The sequence below is a fragment of the Protomyctophum bolini genome (assembly GCF_963924005.1).
Source record: "Protomyctophum bolini genome assembly, chromosome: 19".
In the NCBI taxonomy this organism is placed as follows: Eukaryota; Metazoa; Chordata; class Actinopteri; order Myctophiformes; family Myctophidae; genus Protomyctophum; species Protomyctophum bolini.
The window spans coordinates 23458507-23473582 of NC_137880.1; the positions used below are offsets into that span (position 1 = coordinate 23458507).

A 15076-nucleotide genomic window follows, 5' to 3' on the forward strand; every position below is an offset into this window, starting at 1 on the left:
CCTTACTGATAACATACTGATAAATAGTCAGATTACGTTTACCTTTCACATGTTTTGGAAGGTCCTGGCAGATCTGTAGAAGGTCCTTCACCAACTCCTTATCCTTGCAGACAGCTTCAGCTTCCTCTTTCCTCTGTTTCAGCAGCATCCTCATTGTTCTGTTATCCTTACAGCGACGATCATCACACAGGCTATCTGAGACAGACAGAAATAAACCACACACACACACACACACACACACACACACACAGTTATTTAAACAACTGCATCCAAACTTGTGTGGTCCCCATGGTCCTACTTAAAACTTCAGAGGTGATACACAGAATATCCTGCCACAACATGAACATCAGATATTCATTTGAAAAGTGTTATGGTGTTCACCTATCTTCAGAAGCTCAGTGAATTCCCGTTCCTTCTGGAGGAGCTGGTTCAGTGTTTTAATTTGGATGTTCCCATTAATTAACTTCTCTGTCACTGCTTTGAATGCTGTACTGGCCATAGTCAGCTTCACCACAGCATCACTCGTCAACTGGTCAATCACTTTTCCACTTGGACCTGCAAAGCGAGCAGTGTTAAAAAATTAAGATAAGAGAATGAATATCTAGTACTGTAGTACATTTTAATAAATACATACATAACGTTTAGTATCCAGTTACTTCCAGTAGGTTGGACTCTCTAAATGCCACGTTTGTCAATACAGTATATAGTATCTAATGCTAATGCTAAGATATTCACCTTTCATTTGGAAGATGTTTCTGGCTATGGGCCAGTTGAGAAGGTGCTGCATCACAAGCTCCTCCCCTTCAATGTCTCCTCCATTAGCATTTGTGGGCCATGAATTCAGCACGATCACAGACAACATCTTCCCAAACCTTTTTATATCATGTTTCTTCAGCAGAGAATCAACCTTCCTTCCAGATTTATCCTATACAGTAATAATAACACAATGAAACATGGAGTGAGACACAAAGTATAATAATAACCCAACATGTGTTGAAATAAGTTTGTCAAAACATACCTGACAAATAACAGCAACTGCTTCTAACGCACACTGCTCAATTGAGTCACTCAATAAAGGCAATGTACTGTTAATTTCTTCCATCTTTTCACAGTATATTCCAATCTGGTCATTTATCTTCTCCTGGTACATAAATAGGATGACAGTTGTTACAGAAGCTATACATGTCAGGCCATGCAAAGGCAAACACAAAGTCAAACTTACCTTTTTTAATTTAGCTTCAAAATCCTTCAAGAAGGCGGCTCTCCAAGATGCCGTGAGTTCCTCATGATTGAAGGAAATGGAGATTAAATTATTCCAAACCTTGAAAGCAAAGGACAATATGATTTTCTTTAGTATGCAAAATATAAATATTTGTAATTATATCCACAGCAGAAGGGTGGATAGATCATCAAATAAAAAGGAATATGTAGCATACCTCAACTTCTTTTGCTGATGCAAACTGTTTACCACCCCATGCCTTTAGCAGATTGTCACTGAAAGTCTTGCTTCGCCATATTCTCATAGTTTCCAGTGTCTCCCCTACTGTCATGTCTAGGATCCTATCCTTTAACTGCAAAATAATGATCACCTTTAATATACTGTACATACAACATACGTAACGTCACATATTTTTATTCATAATTTGTCCTCACGACTCACAAGACATCAAATTTGTCTAAATTACATGCCGTTTAACATTGCTCATTGAAACCATGGGACTCATACTGTAAGTGTGTTAATGACAAGCAGTATTTAAATTAATTAGCTTAGACACACACAGGCAAAAACAATTAAGTTTCAATTGAGGTATTAATAATTAAGTTGTAAGACACCTTTGAATCTGTGCAGTTGAAATTCCCAGCAATCAGACAGACGAGCTTGAGGTACTTAAGCGGAACATCATAGCGCTCTGGATCCGCTATGTTGCCGCTGATCATACGAAGGACATTCACTGCAGCAGTCAAGCAAAGCTCTCCGTATTCACCCTCATAACTAAGGGAGAAAACAAGATCATTCAGTGTTTGCCCTAAAGATATCAAATTATTTGATATGCAAAACAGACACCCACACACATTACACCCCAAAAAAGATCAAATGCATTTGCCTGCGTTTCTGAGATTCTTCTCTTTGGATTAGGTGAGAGGCCAAGTCTCGCAGTGCCTAGAAAGCAAGAAGATCTTAATAAGACAATACTTATTGTTGGATAATTAAACAGATGAGCAACAATATGCCTGGGCATCACTTGAGGATACATTTAAAAAAATCTACATTTAGCTTTGCAAAGAACCATACAGTACAAGAACACTTACCACATAATTGAATGTAATTCCAGATTTGAAACAGCATAGTAGGCGCTGAAGGATGTTAAAGAGATCCACATATGTGAAAGCTAGATAGCTAATTAGATCATCCACACTGAACAGAGACATCCAGGAATGCACAAGTAGGCCATCAATCTTAGCCAAATGTGTGTTTTGTTTCATCAACTTGATCATAGTCCTATAGTCACATAAGAAAGGGGGAGCTTAGTTAGTGGATATGCAGTTAATATAAATTGCTTCATTTCAACCCTACATTTAACCAAATCAAACATATTTTGTTAGAAATGGGCATATTCTAAAAAGGCTGCCTCTGTACAGTATGTTTGTATTAACTTAAGCCTAGTGTGATGCCGTTAAAAGCATGTAATATATTTTTATGTAATGACACATGTATGAGACGAGTGCTCCACTGAAATTCCACTATGTGCCAGTAAAATTACTTATAAAACTAAAATGACCCGTGTAAAGTAAAACACTTGCACATATTTAATATTATTGTAATGTAATATTTTCATTTCATACTGTATGGGTGTGTACTGTGTATATGACAAACGTGACAAATATTGCGTTTCTTATATGAATGCACCTGTTTTAATAGTTAATGTAAGAGCATTTCAGCAGTATGTGAGTGTCTCGATAGCGAGTAAGATTGTTTCAATATTTAAGTCCTACACAGAGGATGCTTTTATAACGCACCTAGCTTCAAGATCTCTGTAGACTTTTGTTCCGCTGCTCTCTTTAGGTTCGGACGAGAAGACACATGGAACCGGTTCAAATGGCTTGATTTGTCCCCTCAGCAGGTGGGTCAGGGGTATGAGCAGGATCCATGTCTCAATGCCCCTTAATCTAGCCAAGTTGCACAGCCCCTCTACCTCTTCTGCAACACTGCAATTGGTGATTTATTTGATGTGTTTTAGATATTTACATATCACTTAAAACACCACAAATCTTCAGCATTTTTAAATAAAGAGTATTTTAATGATATGTTTAAAATATTTAATTCAACCAAGAGAGAAAGCCCATTGAGTTAATACAGTATTCATACCAGATAACCATTGTTAAATACTTGGCTGTTAATTAATTACCTTTTTTGGTGTTCTAATGCACTTGTGATATCATTCCAGTAGGTGTCAAAATGGTGTTGAACTTTGTATGGCAGGCAAAGCAACTTGCATAGATTAGACAATTGCTCCGTGCTGATCAAGTCCCTCAGATATCTGTTGTAAACAAGCAGAGCAATTATTCCTGCCTGCAGATTATGTTGGAAGAGGACATTCTTGTTTGGAATGACGTGGTTCTCAAGAACATTTCTCAGTAGCACTTTCACCTGTAAAAGAACAGAAAAAGAATTAACATAGAATAACAGTATTTTGATGCTGTTTTCTCATTTCATTCATTAAATAAAAAATGTACTCAATCATAGTACCCTATAGGACTTGCGTTATATAACAATAATGAGTAATTTTGGCATATTTACCTCGTGGTTATCATATTGTAAACCCCATGAGCGTGAGCTTCCAACACCATCATGAACCATGGGCCAGCTGTATGTGAAAATAAACTGTCGCAGCTGAAAGAAGAAATTCTCCACATTTGGTTTATTCCATTCTCTAAGAAGATCGAATATGGTTTCCAGCATCACATTTCCAGCTTCCTTTCTCCCCTTTATTACACCGGCTTCAGCACGATCCCAGATTAGCGGAATACTTGTCTTCAGATCCGGATGGATTGTATCATCAAATTGGTGCCATTCCCCTTTAAATTACAAAAATTGATACAATTAATTTAATAGTTTATGCCTCTGTCTGTGGGTCTGTAGTTCACGTATCTCGGGAATGGTCTGACCGACCAAATTCAAACTCGGCATGCATATCACAGAGGGCAGAGGGTATGATGTGCAGAGTGGGAAGTCTGTCGGATCAGAAGATCTCCCAAAAATAGATAAAACCGCAAATCTGCAAATGTACTGTTATTGAATACGGCCTAGACTCCATATTTGGGCACATCTGAAATAGTACTCCATACTGTATATGGGCATAAAAGGGATACAGACAGATGAGTACAACGTGTGTAAGGGGTAGGCTAGTGCATATTATAAGTGGGTTGGGCATTAATTTCCAATTTGCAATGTTCCCTAATTGCAACATTCCCAAATGAAAATATATGTTTTAATGTAATTTAATCAATCTCTGAATATTTGCACTGAAACATAATAGTAGCCTGGTAAGAAAAGTCTGAATCATTTGACAGTGGTAGAGTAGGTCCGAACTACCCTTCAGATAGTATAAAATGTAAAAAATAAGTCCTAATACAAAATGTTAAAATACCTTCAAGTGTCAAAAGATCCTGCTTGATGGACAAGCACCTGTTGACGTATCCATTTGAGTCTTGGCAGTAGATGGCCTCAAATTTCACATCATAATGAACTCCATTAGGTTTCAATACAACGTATTTGTAAGGTATGCCATGAGGAAATATTTTGATTGTCTCTTTAGGAAGCATGAGCCGCCCTCCAATACGGAACTTCCCATCTCCCAGGGGCCTGTGCAATACATGACGTTATTTTTAAAGATGTGAAAAATCCAGACTAAATCGAACACTCAAACTCAAACATTGACATGACATGTAAATGCTTTTTCATGCATACAACTTGAGAATGAGAGATTTCATTTTATTAAATTAGCGCATTCACAAACAGCTATAGTTGCAGTTATAGTTACTCTGAATCACTGATACCTACTTTAAGTCTGACATTTCCAAGCCATTGCTGGTCCAGTCTCCAAACAAAGATCCAGATCTTAGGAAAACCTTGTCCTTTGATGGATCCAAATTGAACTGTTTGGAAACGACAGCATGGAAGTTCACAGCTACATAATCGTTGATGGTCTGATGTGTGCCATGTAATCTGTTCAGGATAAGTAGAAGGATAAACAAATATGTAAGTGCTGTAATCCAGTTGTTACTCCAATCCAGTTCCAACACACAATGAAACGATAAAGGATCATACCAGTGGACTAAATGTTCAGCAATGACAGCAAGTGTGCATGCAATGAAAGTACTAGTGGCAAAGAAAAACAAGTAGTGCTAAAAATAACTCTGACTGATCAGGCGCAGCCTACAATGTCAAAAGGGTCAAAGGGTGTAACAATATTTGTTCTCAAACATAGTATAGTATGCTTTGTAAAATGGTGGACAGTGATGTCAACTAGTCGACTCATAGTCAATGGAATAAACATTCACTGGTAGGGTCATTTAAACTCTTGCAAATTTAAAATGTTTACTTTAGATATATGCTGAGAGCAGAGTCCTGCATGGGTTCAGGGTAGGATTAGATTTGTTGTTACATACTGTATAAAACATATCCTACAATGTAATTTGTCGGTACAGGTACATTAGGAAATGAATAAATCACAAGTGGACCGTGGGTCCAAATGGTGATTTCAAATCGCAATACATGGTCAAAGCATTTCTGGGGGTCCCCAGCCAAAAACGTTGAGAACCCCTGCTCTAGGTCCTAGAGCACCGTGCATAATCACTCATGCCCTCTCATAGAAAACCCTACCACTTTATCTACTGTTGACAATCAGCTGTAGTTCAATCAAGTGTTTTTAATGTTTTGATTGCTTTTGGGTGACGGCCAGCGGGTCTGGACGCGTGTGGAATTAAGTTTGTGCTGCTGTTTATTACAGGTCAGATTTAGAGAACTGCGGGTACGGGCGGGTGGTGGTTTCTAACAGGACCCGTACAGGACCCTGGCTGACAGTGGTTACTAAGGGTAAATGTTATAGTCCTACTTACACTTGTAGTGGCTGCTGGTGTTTTTCTATGGCACTTGCTGGCACCAGATGACTGCTATCCAAGTTGCTCTCATTGGCAGGGGAAGATAAGGGGGTAGGAGGTGACACTGAGACATCTCCACCTCCCAAAACCTGTTCTTGACCTGGTTTCTCCAGCTGTGCGTCAGCACCTCCCTTTGATTTAGGGTCTTTAGCCTGTGAACAAAATCAACAAATCAGTTGTTACTAAAGTGAAAAAAGACTAAGCGTTTTTATTTGTATTTAGCATTTTTTGATTGATCTTTGATCGATTTGAAATATATACTGTACTCTATGAATAGCTCTTGTTGCTAAAAACATATAACTTGAACTACCTCAGTGTTTTGGTGGGTGTCAATTGGCCTATCTCCATCAGCTTTGCCTTCATTCTCACCACCCAGTTTACTGGATGACTGTGTGACATTCCTGTGTTCTTCATCTGGGTTGTTGGTTCTGTTTTGTGTCTTCTTTAGGATGTCAGTGGAAGGCAGCTTTGTCACAGAGCCAGTTTGTTCTGGTGCTTGATCTGACAATTCGGGAACAGATGATGACAGCAGTTTAGAGTTAGTCTGAGCGGTGCTTGGCTTCTCTTCAGCTATTTTCTCTTCACCAGGACAGTCATCTACATCTGTCTTTGGTGAAGCCTCAGTCTTCTGTTGTGTCGGTTCCTCATTGGTAGATGTGATGTTGGGATGTGACAATGAGGAAGGTTCGGCAGGTGTGCTCACATGTACAGTGGTACTGCATGTTGGAGTGTTGTTGTCGTCAGGTGAGTTCTCCCTGCCAACCAACCTTTCTTTCTGCTTCCCCGAGTCTGAGACCTCTGACTTTGTGGCAGTGACTAACTGACCTTCAGGGGGTGCCTGCAGGGGGCATGGTGACGTGGCAGTGTTGCAAACTGTGGTTTGACTGGCAGTGTTGTCTGATGTGATGTTAGGCTGTGACGATGAGGAGGGCTCAGCAGGTGTGCTCACAGGTGCAGTGGTACTACTGCATGTTGGAGGGTTGTTGTCGTCAGGTGAGTTTTCCTTGCCAAGCAACCTTTCTTCGTGCTTCCCCGGATCCGTGACCTGTGACTTCCTGGCAGTGACTAACTGACCTTCAGGGGCTGCGGCAGTTTTGCAAACTGTGGTTTGACTGGCAGTGTTGTCTGACAGGTCCTGTGATGGAGTATCATCTCTGGCTGCCTTCTCCGAGTCATTGCTGGTTGGCTTGTCCTGAAATTAAAAATCACACCTGTGTGAAGTGAGGGGCGCTCTTATCATTATACATCATCATACATCATCTCATGAACAACTGAATTCATGTGATTGTTTTTTTAAATTTACGTCATATTTGGCAGACTGGCAGATTTGACCTAATTTCTCCTTTCATTGTCAATGGCAAAAATGACACGTGTGGGGACAAGATTTAGCGGAAATTTGACCTAAATGTGACGATGAAGGGACAATGTGTCCCTTCATTGTCAATGGCATTTAATGTTTGTGTAGACAACACATTTACATCATATTTGGCGGACATTTGACCTGATTTCTCCTTTCAGTGTCAATGGCAAATATTGAGACGTGTGAGGACAAAAGCTGTATATAGGCCTCAAAAGGGAAAGGGGATTAGTAACAAAAATAATCACATCCGTGTGAATTGAGGGGCCTGTCCACTCTCTCTGCTGGATGATGCATTTAGGCAGGCTGAAAATATTTCTCCAGAGCCTCTGAAGGCGACTTGAGACATAATGCTTTGGGTAGTTGTGTTTTTCTCAAACGTCCTCATCCTCCTCACAAGTCACAATAGATTCCGATAAAAAATGTGGCCCTTTAATAAAGCAAATTTCAACAGGCTGTTGGCACCATGCGTATCTATCAAGGCAGTGGACATTTCACATTTCCATTTTACCCACTGAACACAGCATGGGTTATAGCAGGAGGCTATAGCAGCTATAGCTATAGCTATAGCTATAGCAGGAGGCTGTTTTCTTCCATTATGATAATAATGTTTACAGCCACACATTGATCAGTAAATGAAAACAGTTTTAAGTCCAACAGTAACTATGCCAACAATAACTAACCAGCGCACCTGATCCAGCAGGACTTTCAATCCTCTTATGTACGTATCATTTATTATGTTTCCGTCCATTTTATGGCTGGGCAACATATCATTACAATATTGATATCATGATATGAGTCTATAGTCTATGAGTAGATATAAGTGTTGCCTTGCATGGTTTTAATCACTTAATTTAAGCACTGATTTTATTGCGACCAAAGATCGCATTTCCCGTCTGTGTGTTGGTTGGTTGGTTGGTTGGTTGGTCACCCTAGGTGAGGGAGCATGTGACATCAAGTGACATCATCAGGGATGAGAGCATGTGACATCACATGACTATCATCAGGAAAGGAGATCCCTGATGTCATCAATATTAAGCCCATATACTTAGATCCCCATATATGGAGCTGACCTGTTCTGACATTCCGTAATATGGAATGTCAGAACAGGTCAGCTGTTGATCCTTCCCCATCCATCCTTCCTCTTCGATGTCTCCCTTTTGACTGATAACTGTCCACTTAAACTCTAGACGGGCCTACCTCAAAGTTATTAGTGCAGCCTCGCCCAGCAGCAGAAAACTAGAGTTCTTAACAGGCCAACAATAAAATGAAGATCTTACCCCCCATTCCAAAGCGCCAGCGCTCGCCCAGACGGATGCGTGCACTGGGCCTCACGGCCTCGCCCCCTCAGGCGTCTTACTGGTATTTATACTACACAGACACAGACCGTTCAGAAAGCAGCTCATTGTTCTCCGTGTTAACTTGTTTGTGTGGGAAAACTAAGCTTGTGAGCATGGTAATGCGCGTCGCACGATTATAGTAGCACCTAATGGCGCTCAGTGAAGAATTTTTTTTAATGACTGACCCAAACCGGGAGGGACCCGTGAAATTGTTTCCGAGATTTGAACATTACAAATAACACGAACACAGGGGTCCATTTGGTTACATTATGTTGAGCCGTCTCACATCCACGCCCACTGTAAGATTTGAACCACTACATTGTTTAAACATTTCATTGTCATTTGTCAATCAAGTTCAGGTTGCCATGGTTACAGGTAGGGTATTTAACCCTGTCCCTAATAATAATGAGGTGCAGGTGTTGCCAGTGGCAGAGGCAAACAGTTTTTAGACTGTGTTCTGATGACCTGTATCCTGTGTGCGTCGACGGTTTATTTATGTTTATTTGTATGCAAGAGTATAGGACTTTGAGCAGAATAAATATCATCTAATATAAACTCAGTGAACGTTTGGATATCAGTTTCTGGAGCATATGCTGAACTTCCTCGGCAACCAGCTCAGTAGCACCCAAGTATAGGGACTTGGGCTCTACACCCACATTAAGGACCCCCCATGTAATTTTCCAGGCAGGCTCCACTGGTCGGCATGTACTTCTCATTCTCCAGGCAGAGAATAACAACCGGTTGAGAGTAAACACACAACATTAAGCTGACACAAGATCCGGTTGCAGTGTTTTGGATCTTCAAAATAAGGGTTGAACGGGGCGATATCCTGGCATATAGTATTCATTCTTGAATTAATCCCGGCGGGGATTGCAATGTTAGATTCAGATAGAAAACACTGGTGTTGATGTATTGCCCTCCAAATACGTGAGGCGTCATATTTTTTTCAATTAATCTTTTGATTTATGCTTTTCTAAATAAAATGTAGCAGTTGGTATAGAGCTCTTGCCTTTGCAACACAATGTCATGGGTTCAAATCCTGGCACCGCCAACTCAGTGTATGAGTCTTCAAGAACCCTGCCCCCCACTATAAATAACCGACCCTGTCTCAAGTTTAGTCTTCCATGTTTCTATGGCTTATTGTGGCTTATTCTTATTGCTTATTGCCTTCCTGCTTGGTCTTGCCTTTATCGCTGCTTGCAGCGATTTTTTTCTAGTTTCTATTTTTGTCTTGTTTCTATTCACTTGGTCATTAAGGTCCACAGAATGAGAGGTCTGCTCTGCCGGAAACATCCTACAAAAGAAGTTATGGCCATTTTTGAATACCACACCATATAGACAACCAATATAAGGAAACATTTCATCATACTTTAAGTAGCATGTCAAATTAGGGGGTTTTCATGATTCTGAATCCATTCCAAGCATTAGATTTGCACGAAAAACACTCCTTGGCCTAAAAACGGTGATAGCCGTCATCACAAATGTGATGAGATCAGCACATTTGAGCACATTTGGGCAAGTGGATATAGCCGAATTTAGGCCAAGAGTGTTTTTATGCAAAACTAATGCTTGGTTGGAATGGATTCAGAATCATGAATACCCCCTAGTTTGACATGTCACATGCTACTTAAAGTATGATGACATTTTGCCTTATATTAGCTGTCTATGGTGGGTATACAAAATGGCCATAACTTTTTTTCGCGATATTTCCGACAGAGCAGACCTCTCATTCTGTGGACCTTCAGACCTTTCTCTGTCAGTTTTATGTCCCCCACTCCCCCCCTGGGATAGGGGGAAACACTCTGTATAACTCTGGGCTGTAATTTAATGTATTATATGAAAATACTGTAAACATTCTGGAAATGTAAAATGGCGTCAACCCATGAGGGTTGGACACTTTGTGTACAGGACACAAAAATTAAAAATAATCAAATGAATCAATCAGTCACAAAACATTTTGAGCCATTTCACCTTATTCTGATCGTTGTCCTCTGGTACTTTGGTGGAGGTGTTGTGCGTTGAGATCAGCTGGTCCCCATTTTCCTGGTTGGGCCTCTCCTCTCCAGACACTGAGATTGTCACATCTGATGGATGAATTCATGTAACAAATGACAAAAATGACTGATGGGCTGACATCCAAGGCAAATAAATAGTCACAATACAAATTTTGATGAGGCAGGTTTTAAAATATATGTTTTCTTCATTTTGTATATAGCCTATATGTATATTTTTTATTTCCTGATAAATGAACATTGGTTTCTGCCCGACAGCAGATATCACAGTGAGAATGTGAGACTAGCCACCCCTTAACCCTAGAACACTAAACCCACACCATCACTAAACCTGGGTATATTTTAACTGATATAATACCTTCCATAACAAATATTTCTCATCAAAATATAAGGCCCACCTACCTCATACATCAGCAACTTTGAAAACTTGCCCAGATTGACCTAATAATTTCCCCTAATAAACACTGCTCACCAGATTCACCTCTAGCCAGAAGATGGCACTATTGTCATAAGAAACAAGACAAATACCTTATTGTGAACTTTTGCCATGCTTTGTAAATGTACTTTTATTTGGGTCCTCTCGTTTGTTATATTATTGTGATGTTTTATTATTGATTCTTAACAGATACAGTACGCTTTGTTTTTAAGGGATTAATCTAATTGGTTAAAGGACCACTTTTCAACCTATCTTCATATACTAGGTCCTCACTAATAATCATGATAAAATGGCACAATTCTTTCCACTCTGTGTTCATAAGAGGGCTGTGGGCAGTTCAGATACCCGTCCACCAGTGAAATCATTGATGGGGAATCCAAGCTATAGAAACTGCAGGCTTTCTAGTCCTGAAAAGTTGCAATGCGAAAATGGAAGCCATCGTTCTCAGTTCTCACGATAATACAAATCTAAAAATTGTGAAAAAGTATAGTTTTTAAAATAATCTGCCTAACGATGATGTCACTGGTGGACGGGTTTCTGAACTACCCACAGCCCTCCTATGAGACACAGACTGAGTAGAAAAAATTGTGCCATTTTATCATGATCATTAGTGAGGACCTATATGAAGATAGGTTGAAAAGTGGTCCTTTAAGAGTTTCTGTTAATGTATCAGCTTATTAAGTGTCAGAAAGTGGAAGGATGTAGCATTGTAGCCTATTGCAACAGAGAATGTGTAGCTCACAGTCACAGACCTGCCTACTAGAACATCAATTTGTGTCTCACTTTTCTCAATAGGCAGTTTAATTGTTTGTCATAATATCAACCAGGAATTTCATGTTTTGTTTGTTGTTTTTCCACCTAGCTAACATTTCATAACAGTTTAATCTATCAGACACATCATTCAGTCATGGACACAATCCTACACCTATGGCGACATTGTAGGATACTTTTGATTGCCGCCTTACCTTTTGCCTGTTGAGTCTTCTGGGCAAGTAAAGTAGATAACTTAAATCCACATTCAGAGCAGAATTTATGTGATGGTTCAGCTTGCCACCCACATTCAGGGCAAAACATCTTGAACGATGAACCTGTATGATGAAATTGCATCACAACCATTAAACCAAAGCATAGCCTACTGTAAAAACATAGTGATAATCTTCAGCTAATCAGCTGTGAATCTGTAACCAGCACTTGCAATTAGCCTGTCAACGTGCGATATGATTTTTAACATAAAGAAACATCCGACTTAAATTAGTGATTGATCACTTAATTGATCCTGTAAATATTTGAATTAGGCCTGATATATATTGTAATATTTATTTAAATTAGATAAAGTGGTAGACGACGAAGCGTACCTCTCAGCCTCTGCTGAACTTCCTCATGGTGTAGCCTGTCGAACTGGAAATGTGTGTTGTAGGGTCACATTTGAATTGATTTTATAGCTGCATGCATGTAGCTTTCGTTTTTGAAGAACTGACTTGACTTATCGCCAAAGGGTGTGGTTTCACTGCCAAGTGTCAAAGATTAATCTGAGTTTCCTTGAGTTAAAGTAGGCTCCAGAAAACGGCATGGCCTTAATTTAAGATGAGAGTGGGTCATTTTTTTTTCTTCTGAAAACTGTGCAGACTTAACTCGGACTGTCGGTATGGGTCAGCGACTCATCCGAAATGTATTTGTTTACAGACATTGAGACGGAACGCGCAGGTTTAATGTAATTTAATTATTAATTAATTCCCAACAGATCGCTGGCTGGTAGCCTAGTGGTTTCTGTTCAACCTTCTCACCTTCATGTGTTCACCTTCCTCCAAGCTGCAGCCGGCCAGTCCTACTCCTCCTCCCATGAGCCAACACTCCCCACTGACAGGTATAGTTATTAGTTCCCCCCCCCCCCCCCCCCGCCTTAAGGGCATGTGAGCTCAAACCCACAATTCAACATTTTGGTTTTAAGATGTTGATATTCATTTTGTATTCAGCCTTAGGACCCTGAATCACACCTTGGAAAGCATGAGTGTCTATTTCAAACACTTTTTGACTGGGGGGTCATATTTTGGGTCATATTTTGACAGCAGGAATTGCCTGTCATAATTTGACCCCCCAGTATTAGGATGTATTAGGATAGGATGTTAACATCCTAATACATCCTAATACTTCATCAGCCAACACTCCCCACTGACAGGTAGTTGACATGCATTAGTCTACGGACCCCCATTTAATAGCATTTCTATCTCTGGGACCCCCAATTTATATTGTAAAATCAATGCTAATTTAACTCTGAGAGCGTACAAAATTAAGCCGGTTCCATTTGTACACTCTGAGTTACAGACCCATAAGGGTCAATTTGGTTCCAAATGATCATTTAGCTGGGCCCCCCTTGGAACTCCCTCAAGTAGCCTACCGGACCCCACTTTGGGAACCACTGCCATAGGCTATTAAGATTAAGTGTGTGTGTGTGTGTGTGTGTGTGTGTGTGTGTGTGTGTGTGTGTGTGTGTGTGTGTAAAACATATTTCTATGGTTAAACACAGCTTTTGCTTTTGCCTTTTTTGTTGTTGTTGCTTTGGTTTCAGTTGAGTCAAAAATGAAACTAAAATTAACCATCCTCTGGAATTCCCCTGGAATTCTCCTATATCCTCAATGGAAGGTAAAAATCACACCCGTGTGAAGTGAGTGGTGCAACTCCGTGTCGGGGAGTCCCGGGGTGGGGGTGGGTTCCAGACATACAGGAACGCACACAGTGTGCCAGCCTGATTCCGGCGAGCCGCCCCGCATCCGAAACGGTTGGTAAATTAAGTTCACTGTGTGTGTATGTATGTATGTATGTATGTACATACAGTATGTATGTGTGTGTGTGTGTGTGTGTGTGTGTGTGTGTGTGTGTGTGTGTGTGTGTGTGTGTGTGTGTGTGTGTGTGTGTGTGTGTGTGTGTGTGTGTGTGTGCATGTGCATGCGTGTGTGTGTGTGTGTGTGTGTGTGTGTGTGTGTGTGTGTGTGTGTGTGTGTATGTATGTATGTATGTATGTACATACAGTATGTATGTGTGTGTGTGTGTGTGTGTGTGTGTGTGTGTGTGTGTGTGTGTGTGTGTGTGTGTGTGTGTGTGTGTGTGTGTGTGTGTGTGTGTGTGTGTGTGCCGTGTGCAGTGTAAACCAATCAGGCAATTTGACAAATGACACCATGGCACAACGAAAAGTGAAAGTATGCGTTGTTGTCAGTACACAACTCCATTATAGTCAAAGTAAACTTTGTCAAATATTAGGGCCTACTAAACTCCTACAAGAGAAATACTCAGTCAAATTGTGGTACTTGCTTTAAAAAGCGTTTTTTTATTGAGGTTCTGACATTTCACAATTGTTCAGTTGCAGCAGATACCGCATATTTGTATTTTGTAAATGTTCATGGTTTTATTGTGCTATGACCTATGAGTATGTTGCTTTGCTATTTATGGGTTGAATCAGTGGGGTGGGGTGGGAGCGGCTGAATTTGGGAGAGCTTTTGTTTTCTGTATGGATGTACTATTGTTTGTGTAGGCTACTGTATGTATTGTATGTACTGTACCTTTGTGTTGAGGACCCCCTCTAAAATGAGATGATGCATCTCAAGGGGTTTATCCTTTCAATAAAGGTATATATAGATAGGAGAAGGATGTCAAATGGAACATAACCACATTAAAAACTACTAATCATTGGGTGTACAACTGTGTATTCGTCACACTGTCTACATATATGTGACATTGTTACTGTACGTAGAAATAGATTTCTTGGATATTCTAC

The 15076-nt window shown here is 40.2% G+C and overlaps 1 protein-coding gene across 1 annotated transcript in view; it reads right to left on the reverse strand.

Annotated features, from left to right (window-relative positions):
• LOC308334086 (E3 ubiquitin-protein ligase rnf213-alpha-like) overlaps positions 1 to 13148 on the reverse strand; it is a gene marked incomplete at its 5' end in the record, with an annotated part of 41155 nt that extends 28007 nt beyond the window's left edge. Inside the window, 7 exon segments of the mRNA XM_080790674.1 lie at positions 43 to 195; positions 382 to 555; positions 736 to 925; positions 2311 to 2500; positions 3885 to 3999; positions 6532 to 7354; positions 13092 to 13148. Coding sequence (XP_080646800.1) covers positions 43 to 195; positions 382 to 555; positions 736 to 925; positions 2311 to 2500; positions 3885 to 3999; positions 6532 to 7354; positions 13092 to 13148 — 1702 coding nt within the window.
• Positions 13149 to 15076: the final 1928 nt, after the last annotated feature.